At 38.3% G+C, this 11,722-nt stretch overlaps 1 protein-coding gene across 1 annotated transcript in view; it reads left to right on the forward strand.

Annotated features, from left to right (window-relative positions):
• The window catches only part of ERP44 (endoplasmic reticulum protein 44), a 99,357-nt gene that overhangs the window by 73,059 nt on the left and 14,576 nt on the right, over positions 1-11,722 (forward strand). The window contains exons 5-9 of the mRNA XM_010847032.1: positions 3,137-3,321; positions 4,550-4,665; positions 6,447-6,504; positions 8,983-9,099; positions 11,391-11,502. Coding sequence (XP_010845334.1) covers positions 3,137-3,321; positions 4,550-4,665; positions 6,447-6,504; positions 8,983-9,099; positions 11,391-11,502 — 588 coding nt within the window. The remainder of the gene's footprint in view (positions 1-3,136; positions 3,322-4,549; positions 4,666-6,446; positions 6,505-8,982; positions 9,100-11,390; positions 11,503-11,722) is intronic.

An 11,722-nucleotide genomic window follows, 5' to 3' on the forward strand; every position in this document is an offset into this window, starting at 1 on the left:
CACCTCTTGATGAAAGTGAAAGTGGAGAGTGAAAAAGTTGGCTTAAAGCTCAACATTCAGAAAACGAAGATCATGGCATCTGGTCCCATCACTTCATGGGAAATAGATGGGGAAACAGTGGAAACAGTGTCAGACTTTATTTTTTTAGGCTCCAAAATCACTTCAGATGGTGACCGTAGCCATGAAATTAAAAGACGCTTACTCCTTGGAAGAAAAGTTTATGACCAACCTAGATAGCATATTGAAAAGCCGAGACATTACTTTGCCAACAAGGTCCGTCTAGTTAAGGCTATGGTTTTTCCAGTGGTCATGTATGGATGTGAGAGTTGGACTGTGAAGAAAGCTGAGTGCTGAAGAATTGATGCTTTTGAACTGTGGTATTGGAGAATACTCTTGAGAGTCCCTTGGACTGCAAGGCGATCCAACCAGTCTCTTCTAAAGGAGATCAGCCCTGCGTGTTCTTTGGAAGGAATGATGCTAAAGCTGAAACTCCAGTAGTTTGGCCACCTCATGCGAAAGGTGGACTCATTGGGTGGGGTTGGGGGCAGCAGGAGAAGGGGATGACAGAGGATGCGATGGCTGGATGCCATCACTGACTCAATGGACGTGAGTCTGAATGAACTCCAGGAGTTGTTGACGGACAGGGAGGCCTGGAGTGCTGCGATTCATGGGGTCGCAAAGAGTCGGACACGACTGAGCGACTGGACTGAACTGAACTGAAATACATGCATATTAAGATATCTTAATATTATTTCAAATTTCTGTGATTTGGTGAATAAAATAGTCTTCTCAGTCTCATATGACCAGGGGTTGTATTTGCTCATATTTGTCTTCTATTTAAAGAATTATATTAATAATAAGTGAAAGCCACTCAGTCATGTCCAACTCTGTGAGAATTCTCTAGGCCAGAACACTGGAGTGGGTAAGCTGTTCCCTTCTTCACGGGATCTTCCCAATCCAGGGACTGAACCCAGGTGTCCCACGTTGCAGGCAGATTCTTTACCTGCTGAGCCACAAGCCCATGTTAATAATAGTCAAGCATATTTACTCCTTTATAAGTCCTCCATGGAATTTAACAAAGAGTTATATGATCTGAATTACATCATCTTTTCTCCAAACCTACTTCTGAGAACCCATATTCCATTCTTAACTTCTAATACGCCATTTTAGCATTCTTTGATCTTAGGAAAAAAATGCAACCTTGACTTACGAAAATAGTGTATTTTTACCTCTTCCAAGGCATTGCAAAGACATTAGAATGCTTACTTCCCCTCCCCCAGTTTATATGTTGTTGTTTTTATTTTATGTATTTTGTGTCAAAGCCCACAAGGCATAATTGTTGTTTTGTATAGTCGGTGGTCATTTTAATTTTTAAAAAATTTTTTGGAGGTATAGTTGACTTAACTGTACATATCTAAAACATACAAATTAAGTTTTGCCCTATGTGAACACACCCATGAAACTGTCAGCACTCATCCGTGTATATATCCTCTGGTACTGTTGTTTCTACCATCTTATTGCCTAGAAAATTAAGACAGTTAACAGTTTATTGCAATTCTGTTTTGTTTTGTAACTGCTAGGAATGGAGGTAGTGCTAGAGAATTTTCATGGTTTCTGTACTGCTGTTTTAAAATTACTTAATTTTAGAACTCAGTTAAAAAAATTGTTTTTCACCTGTCTTAAGCTACTTATGCTCTCTCAGGTCCCCGTCAGTCTAAAAATGTAGTGCATCTTTTAACATTCTCATACATGTGACTAGTATGGCATTTGAGCTTTACTAGGACTTCCCTCAGAGAAGGCAATGGCACTCCACTCCAGTACTTTTGCCTGGAGGATCCCATGGACGGAGGAGCCTGGTAGGCTGCAGTCCATGGGGTCCCTAGGAGTTGGACATGACTGAGCAACTTCACTTTCACTTTTCACTTTCCTGCATTGGAGAAGGAAATGGCAACCCGCTCCAGTGTTCTTGCCTGGAGAATCCCAGGGACGGGAAGCCTGGTGGGCTGCTGTCTATGGGGTCGCACAGAGTCGGACACGACTGAAGCGACAGCAGGAGCAGCAGCAGGACTTCCCTGGTGGCTCAGCAGTAAAGAATCCCCCTGCCAATACAGGAGATGTGGGTTTGATCCCTGGGTCAGGAAGATCCCCTGGAGAAGAAAATGGCAACACACTCCATTATTCTTGTCTGAAAAATCCCATGGACAGAGAAACCATGGCAGGTAGTAATCCGTGGGGGTCCACAAGAGAGGGACATGACTTAGGAATTAAAACAAGTGTCTAGAAACCATTGATTTCTCCTATTTGCTACCTCTTAGAAGTAACGGCAGAAAAATTTAAAGGCTTTTCCATTCTGATTGAGTCTGTATCTTAGTAATTGTGATTCCTAAAAGTGAGATCAGCATACATTTTTACTCAGTTTCTTATTTTGAGACTCTGAATACTAATTTTAATGATATGTGTGAGAATATACCCTTAGGTCATAGTAAAGGTATATATATATATATATATATTTTTTTTTTTTTTGGTGTATACTCTGAATTTTGCTTTTAATTGTATTAGCTTACAGAAAATTTTCATATGTGGGATTATAAATACTCCTTCTAGCCGTGAATCTAATAGTTTTAGCCTTTAAGAGTGATTTAAATTTAATTTTCTTTTACTAAATACTATAAGATCCTTACAATATAAAGTAACTTGAATGACTTTTCAAAATTGGAATTTTGCACATTCTAATTTTTTTTCTAGACTGCATCTACAATAATACTGACATTTATTAAGGGTTTACTCTTTTATGCATTTGAGTTGTCTCACTTAGTCCTTAAAGTAACTCTGTGTGGTAGAAATTATTATCCCTATATAACAGATGAGAAATAAGGCAAGGGTAGTTGATGCACCTTGCAAACTCAACAGCCAGTAAAGTAGCTTTGGGGTTTAAACCAGGCAGTATACATCTGGAACCTAGCCTCTTAACCAGTATGAACCTTGTCATGATTAGTTTCTTTTTTCTAATGCTGGAAAAGAATTACATGAACCAAAATGTTCTCCCTAAATAATTGTAAGATTTTTACAGCTGGGCTAAAGGGCCCACTGAGACTAAGTTTGAAGGTGAAGTTAATTTTTGTTTTCATCCTTTTAGCTGATATAGCCCAGAGATATAGGATAAGCAAATACCCAACCCTCAAGTTGTTTCGTAATGGGATGATGATGAAGAGAGAATACAGGGGTCAGCGATCAGTGAAAGCACTTGCAGATTACATCAGGCAACAAAAAAGTGACCCCATTCAAGAACTTCATGACTTGGCAGAAATCACCACTCCTGACGTAAGTCATTGACTTTTGCTGGATCAAATGAGCATAGCCTGCTTGATTCATGTAAAGAGATTCTTAGGAAACCAGAGAATCTGTAGACATTTTCTTATAGTTCACTGCAGTGGATTTTGACGTATACATATACATAACAAGTTTAATTTTTCTTGAATTCTCAAAGGGAATGCTGATGTTTTACTGTGCCTTTGAATAAAATGTATAAAGCAATAAAGTTGCACTAATTCAGTTTAATTGAGGGCAAAGGGTAGCCTGAATTACGAAGAAATAGAAGTTAATGTCAGGCACACATAACCATAGTTTCCTTTTTCTGCTTAGTGGCAACCCTCAGGGTCTCTGCTCTCATTACTCCTGTAGCAGCAATTTGTATAAATTTTAGTATCCTCTGACCTAACCACCCTTAATGATACATTAACAAGGTCTTTTTCTTTGTACACCAAGAAGTGTTTTAAAAGCAAACGAAAACAATTAAGTTTGGGCTTCAGATTGTCATTGCTAAATTGTCATTGCAACTTGGTTCTTACCCTGCTTACAAATGAACAGGTTAGCCAACTCATTTCACGGATGCTGTTAGAAGACATAAGGCTCCTGGTCAGAGACAACAGTTTGCTTGCTCACATGTGAGCATGGTTGCATTTGTTTCCTTGTCCCCCAAGTCCTACGGAGGTGAAAGAGGGCCAGATGGATCCCTGCTCACGCAGGGGGTTGTGACAGGAGAACTCTAGGCTTGGGAAACATCTGTCTAGAGCCAGCAGTAAGCCTGCTGTCTGTCCTGGAGGGAGACATCACCTCATACTTCAGCCTCGCTCCCTATAAGCACAACCTGGATCAAGAATGGTCAGACTCTTGGATCTTGGGTATACCTAAATGTGTAGAAGTGTGAGAGACCCATGATGGAGTCTCTGCCAACAGCCACAGATTACAAATTGATGTATTATTTTAACACACCTTAGAATTAGTCATCTTATTTAGGAAAAAACTGTCACCGATTAAACAGTTATTATTTCTTGAAATTTTAAAATAAAATGTTATTAGGAAATTATTACATTAGATGATAGTTCAGACTGTTTTCAACCTAATGTAATCTTTAATAGTTTTGGATTAGGTGTTAAAAGCCGGTTACATTTCATTTGGAGATAACTGAACAGCAGCTAGGTAAATGAAATAAAATGTTTCTTAAAGAACTACATATGTTTATAAAGTAATTACATACTTTATTTTACAGCGCAGCAAAAGAAATATCATTGGATATTTTGAGCAGAAGGATTCAGAAAACTATAGAGTTTTTGAAAGAGTAGCAAATATTTTGCATGATGATTGTGCCTTCCTAGCTGCATTTGGGTAAGTAGCCTAATTGGTACAGTGTGTTGGTGGTTGGGTCAGCTCAGCTGCCTTCTTAAATTCTTGTTGTGTGTGGTGGTTTTTTGAAGATGACCTCTCATAAAGATTATCTCAGTCCTCTTAAAGTCACTGACAAGTTTTTATGCCTATCTCTGACCTCTCTTTTTAAAAAGGAGTTTAAAAGTCTGTTAATTATTCTTTCTGTACTATATTTTTCAAAATGTAGGTAAGAGGAAAAGGATGGACCAACTTTTCTTCTGTCTTTCCCCTGCCTCAGAGGAACATGCTCATTCCACAGCTGATTTCTCCACTAGTGTCCCTTCAGCTGTCCCTTCAAAATCCTCTGGGGCTTTGATCCATCAGTTATCCTTGCTTTCTCATGTTTTCAGTCTGGCCCTTTTCATGGACTGTTTTCCTTTTCCAAAAGCATGATTCTCTCATTCCTAATCTGTCTCTTCTGTCTCTTGAACTATTAACTCATCTTCTTTTCATTCTTAAATTTTTTTCAAAGATTAGTTATGCTTGACTACCCTGAATTTCTCATACTCTAATGGTTCAAATATGTTAACCTCCTGAAAACTTTTACCTTCATTACCCTGAAGAAATCTCTCTGCATAGTCACAAAGTGACTTCTTAATTAGCATGTCCAGTGGTCTTTTTTCCAGTCTTAGTTCTCTACAATTTCTCTGAAGGATGTGACCCTGAACTACCCTGTCCTTCTTCTGCTGTCTGTACTTTACCTTGAATCTCCCTGGTTCAATCCTTACATTTCTGATTTCCCTGGCTTTATCTTTTTTCTTCCTTTCTCTTTCAAAATAGAATCATTCTTATGGTTCTGTCCTTGAATCTCTTCTCACTGAAAATTATCTCCACCATCCTTTGCTGTTTTACAATACTGTCTGTTTTCTTTGACCTATAACTGATAAGATTCAATTGCAGTACCTTGACTAGTACAATTGTAGTCTTGAGTAGAGCCCAGATTTCGGGCATAGTATTTCCTCTCCAGTTTGTGACCTTTTCCCTTATTTTAAATGCTTCTGTAGGTTTTGTATGTGTGTTCTATTGTAAACATTATCAGTGTTTTATGAGGATGGTTGTACAGAGTAAATAATGAAGGAACTTCTCCCTTACGTTTTTTGCATTACTGTTCCCAGCCATACAGGCCCCTCACTATTCCTCTAACACTGCAAGCACACTTCATAGCAGAGCGTTTATCGTTATTGTCTCTATCCAAAGGGCTTTGTCCAGATATCACCTCAGTTACTAGAAATAATCTGGGGTCAAAAACAGCCGTTTACTGCCAAAACTTCTAATCCAAAAGATAACATACTCAATCACAAAAACAGCTAACTAAAATGTCCCTTAAAAAAAAAATCTGCCTTTTACTAAACTTTTCCTTCAAATGTATGCTTTTCTTGGTGTTGCATAATCTTATAAGTAGGAAAGATGGAAAAGTATGTATTTCAAGTTATAGTTCATATGTTGCAAAACAACTAGCATGTTTGCTAAGCGTGCTTGCTCAGTCATGTCTAAATCTTTGTGACCCCATGGACTGTAGCCAGCCAGGCTCCTCTGTCCATGGGATTTCCCAGGCAAGAATACTGGAGTAGGTTGCCATTTCTTATTCCAGGGGATCTTCCCAACCCAGGGATCAAACCCGCATCTCTTGCATCTCCTTGGCAGGCAGATTCATTACCACTGTGCCACCTGGGATACTTCAGACATATTACTGCTATTATTTTTCTTAAAAAATATTATCACTGTTTCTCTCTTTCTGTTAGGGTTGTTTCAAAACCAGAAAGATACAGTGGAGACAACATAGTCTATAAGCCACCAGGGGTAAGTTGCTATTTCTTAGTGTGTATAATTTAAAATGTAAATATATGTATACTATAATTTGTAGTTTTGTACATGTTAATATTCCCAGATTCATAAAGTTTTAGTATTGGAAGAAACCTTAAGACATAGTTTTGTCCTAATCCAAACCTTTCAAAGTAAAGATGAAGACACAAGCTTAAAGTCACACAGGCATTTAGTGGCAGAGCTGGGACTAGAGACCCCCTGACCCCCAGGCCTTTCCCACTTCTATTTCACCTTCAGTCTGGGACTCACATTCAAAACAATGCTTCAGAGGTCTGTGGTTATCACTCTAGCTTGAATGAGACTAGCCAAACTCCCACGTCTCCTGGTGTATAAGTTCACCTGGTACTTGCCAGATACTAAGGACTGCTACTGCTAAGTCACTTCAGTCGTGTCCGACTCTGTGCGATCCCCATAGACGGCAGCCCACCAGGCTCCGCCGTCCCTGGGATTCTCCAGGCAAGAACACTGGAGTGGGTTGCCATTGCCTTCTCCAATGCAGGAAAGTGAAAAGTGAAAGTGGAGTCGCTCAGTTGTGTCCAACTCTTAGCGACCCCACGGACTGCAGCCTACCAGGCTCCTCCATCCATGGGATTTTCCAGGCAAGAGTACTGGAGTGGGGTGCCATTGCCTTCTCCAGATGGCTAGGTTGTTTTTAACCCTTGGCTAAGAAGTTAAGTGTATCTAAACTTAGAAGTAGCTGTTTAGGCCCAGGTGATGGTAACCACAAATAATAAAGGCAAAAGTCACAGTTATTATTACCCCAAATTGACCTAACAGTCTGAAAAAGCTGGCTTAAAACTCAGCATTCAAAAAGCTAAGATCATGGCATCTGGTCCCACCACTTCGTGGCAAATAGATGGGCGAAAGCTGGAAGCAGTGACAGATTTTCCTTTCTTGGGCTCCAAAATCACTGCGGATAGTGACTGTAGCCATGAAATTAAAAGACGCTTGCCCCTTGGAAGAAAAACTGTGACAAACCTAGAAAATGTATTAAAAAGCAGAGACATCATTTTGCCAACAAAGGTCCGTATATTCAGAGCTGTGGTTTTTCCAGTAGTCATATATGGGTGTGAGATTTGGACCATAAAGAAGGCTGAGTGCTGAAGAATTAATGTTTTGAATTGTGGTGCTAGAGACAACTCTTGAGAGTCCCTTGGACGGCACGGAGATCAAAGCAGTCAATCCTAAAGGAAATCAGTTCTGACTACTTATTGGAAGGACTGATGCTGAAGCGAAGCTCCAATGCTTTGGCCACCTGATTCAAAGAGCCGAATCATTGAAAAAGACCCTGATGCTGGGAAAGATGGATGACAGGGGATGACAGAGGATGAAATGGTTTGATAGCATCACTGACTCACTGGACATGAACTTGAGCAAACTCTGAGAAATAGTGAAGGATAGGGGTGTCTGGCATGTTGCAGTCCACAGGGGTCACAAAAAGACAGACACGACTTAGTGACTGAACAACAAAATACATACATACATATCTACATAGGTTTATATAGATTATGTATGTATGTATAACTGAGTTACTTTGCTATACAGAAGAAATTAACACAGCATTGTAAATGAACTATGTGTGTGAAAGTCACTCAGTTGTGTCCAGCTCTTTGTGACCCCATGGACTATACAGTCCATGGAATTCTCCAGGCCAGAATACTGGAGTAGGTGGCCTATCCCTTCTCCAGTGGATCTTCCCAACCCAGGAATCAAACCGGGGTCTCCAGTTATCAGGGAAGCCCATAAATCAACTATACTTCACTAAAATAAAACAATCAGCTACCTTCCTAGGTGTAAAACTCTGGGAAAGTTTGTGAGCTTCTCTGTGCTTTAGTTTGTTCATTAGTAAAAACAGCCATGATAATACTAGTACCTGCTTTATGGGGATGTTTTGAGGGTTAACTGAGTCGACACATACAAGGTGCTTAAAACACATACAAGGTGATAAAACAATGCTTGATCACAGTAGTTGGCTTAGGAAATGTTAGCAATTTATCATCATTTTAGGCACTTCATAGGTACTGATTTTGAGTGAATCTGGAAACAGATAACAGCAGTTAATTTTAGTTTAGATTTATATAGTATCATGTATTTTTCAAGGCTTTTTCACTGGAAGTCTCCAAATTTTCTTCTGACATTTTTGAAGGGAGAGATAGCTCAGTTAAATCATTAGGATAATTCTTTTCCCAACACCTGCCGGCTATTGATGAAGATCCTGATAAGCATTTACTTGATGCAAATCCAAGGGAAAGCGGAAGGCTTAGGCATCACAGCTTAGATAATCAGGTCCCTCATAATCATAGTTAGCAGCTAGTAGTCCTCTTTCTCAGAAGTTCCATGATTTTTCGCTTCTTTTATATCCCATATAGATTTCTGAGCTCATAGATGGCTTTAAGAATGCAGTTTTGCTAGCATAAGTTAGATGTTTACTTTTTTCTTTGTTTTTGTAAACAGCATTCTGCTCCAGATATGGTGTACTTGGGATCTATGACAAATTTTGATGGGACTTACAATTGGATTCAAGATAAATGCGTTCCTCTTGTCAGAGAAATAACATTTGAAAATGGAGAGGTATGGCTTTGTAGTGTATGTTGCTATATTTAATTAAGATTTCCGAAAGAGCAAGCTTCTTCTACCCATCTTACTGTTTTCACACAGAACTTATTGTTACAGTGAACACATCATAGCTCTTTCCATACAGGCCAGTGGTCCACTTCTGCTGTCCCAGAATCCCACTGTTGTATTTCCTGCAGTAGCAGTGTTTCATGACCACCTTGAAAATGAGTTTGAAGGTGATTCTGATCCCACCCTTGGTTGAAGATTCTTATTTAAGGAGATGGCTTTAGAAGCAATGTTCTGCAGATTTTAGTTAAAATTAATTATATACAGTGAATAATCCTTTGCTTTGAAAAGGTTTTTCTGATTCCTCTTCTAAAAGAATGAAACTGTGTTCTCTTTCCATTGTTAAATAATGAAAGCAATTATTATTACCATGTAACTGTCCTCAGTGATCCCATGTGCCTGAAATAAAGCCCATCTCCAATTCTTAACAACTCCCATAAAAACCTAGGAGGTTGGAAGAGCAAATATAAAGAGCTGTGTCTGTTTTTAAAAAGACATCTCTGTTTTTTACTGTATTTGAAACATAGCTTTCATTTCATTTTACTCCTTCACTTTCAAAACCCACAGCCTAAGAATGTAATTTAAAAAAAAATTTTAAGTTAAAACTTTGAATATGTATATATGCTTCAAAAGAATTATAAGTACATAGCTCAGGTATTAAATATACAACTCAAGAAATTATCACAGAGTAAACACTCTCATATAATTCCCACCAAGTCAAAGGTTGGCAATTCTGTAAAAAGTCAGTGAGTATTTTAAGGCTTTGCAGCTCGTACAGCCTGTGTTGCAGCTATTCAACTTGCAGCCTTAGACAGTACATAAATGTGGTTGTGTTGCAGTAAAGCTTGCTTGCTTGGTTATTGTCTTAGTTTTTATCAAGTGAACACCCTTTCTACTTTCTCAGTTCCCTGGGCTTCAGGTATGTTTATCTGAATTAATTAACATTTTTATTGTAGCAGCTCATTTAGACCTTAGAGACTCAGAAAGATCTAGTAACCTGTCATGATTATTCACCTGCTTTGGCAGTTCTTACAGGGTTAGTTTCAAAACAGTTTAAAGGTACAGACCTGGAAAATCTTGAACAATTAAACAGAGGTCTGTCCTTCCACCCCAGCCCTGCCTCTCGTCCTATAGTAGTTGGCACATTTAATGAAATTCTTTAGACTTGTTACATTTTGTAACCAATTACCCACAAATCCTTTAAAATATGAGGAAAGATTTGTTAACCTGTAAATCTGGTTGTCTTGCTTTCTCCTGAATTCTTGACTACCTCCTTATAAAGAATATATTGGTACAGATGTGGACATGGGTACATTGGAAGCTCTAGTAGGTTAAACTACCAGCTACTAAGTTAATGTATGTAAATTAGTTTAGCAAACTAATTCACATATTTTCAAACTACTAATTTATTACTTCTCTCTTAACAGTTGTTAGTTCACCTGTATTTGTAGGATTTCTTTTAACAAAAAATTTTGTTTAGTTACAAAATTAGTAATTTTATTACTAATAAAGTAATATATTTGTTTCTACTTTTAACTTCTTAGCTCTTAAATTTTCTAAAAAGTAACACGCCACATGTGAGGCACTGAGAAAATGTTCTGAGAGTTCAGAACAGATTCAAGGTGTTTTGTTCGTGTATATGCACAACGCATATATATATAAACATACACATGTAAGTGGAAGTATTTGTTAATAATGTTGATAAATTGTATATTGATTGAAAACTGGCTATATTATGGGGTTTTTGTCTTTTGCTCTGTATCACACTTTTCAGCTGTTGGTAGGTCTCATGTAAGTGGAGTGGTTTTTGCAATAAACCTTAGAATAAATGTAAGTTTGCAAATGTTAGATTTATTTATTGCTGTACACTCAGTTTTTCAGTGTTATCTGTGAAGAGTGTTTATCCTCTCATAAAAATCAACATTTTGAAAAAGAACAGCACAGTTCTTCCTTTAGTCAGCTCATTTTTTAAATACCATGGCTTCATCCAGCACTAGGTCACAGGTCAGTCCAGTGGCTACCTTAAGGCAGGTCAGTTCCCACGGGACAGCAGGACACGGGGCCATTCTCAGGGGCTCCTTCTGCCACTGAGGCATTTATTTACCCCACTGGTCTCTTTTCCTGGAATGTTGCAGCTGCTTTATGTTACATGGGCTGAGGTTAAAATTGTTCCTACCTAGAAAATAGCTAGAGCTGAATGGAGAGGCCTGATAATTCTTACTGAATACTTCTCTATACAGGAACTGACAGAAGAAGGACTGCCTTTTCTCATACTCTTCCACATGAAAGAAGATACAGAAAGTTTAGAAATATTCCAGAATGAAGTAGCCCGACAATTAATAAGTGAAAAAGGTAGACAGATTAAGGTGTTTATATCCTTCTTTTCTCTGTTTTTTTTAACTTTCCCCCCTTTCCATTACATTAATATTGACATAAGCATATTTGGATTAAAAACTTATTTTAACTCAACTCCTAAACTTACATGAAAATATGGGGAAGGGAGCTATGAGTAGAGATAATGCAAAGCGGTAGCTTAAAAAAAAAAAAAAAAAACACAATTTTTTTAGCTCTT

Source organism: Bison bison, unplaced genomic scaffold (genome assembly GCF_000754665.1).
Source record: "Bison bison bison isolate TAMUID 2011002044 unplaced genomic scaffold, Bison_UMD1.0 scf7180017864243, whole genome shotgun sequence".
Taxonomy (NCBI): Eukaryota; Metazoa; Chordata; class Mammalia; order Artiodactyla; family Bovidae; genus Bison; species Bison bison.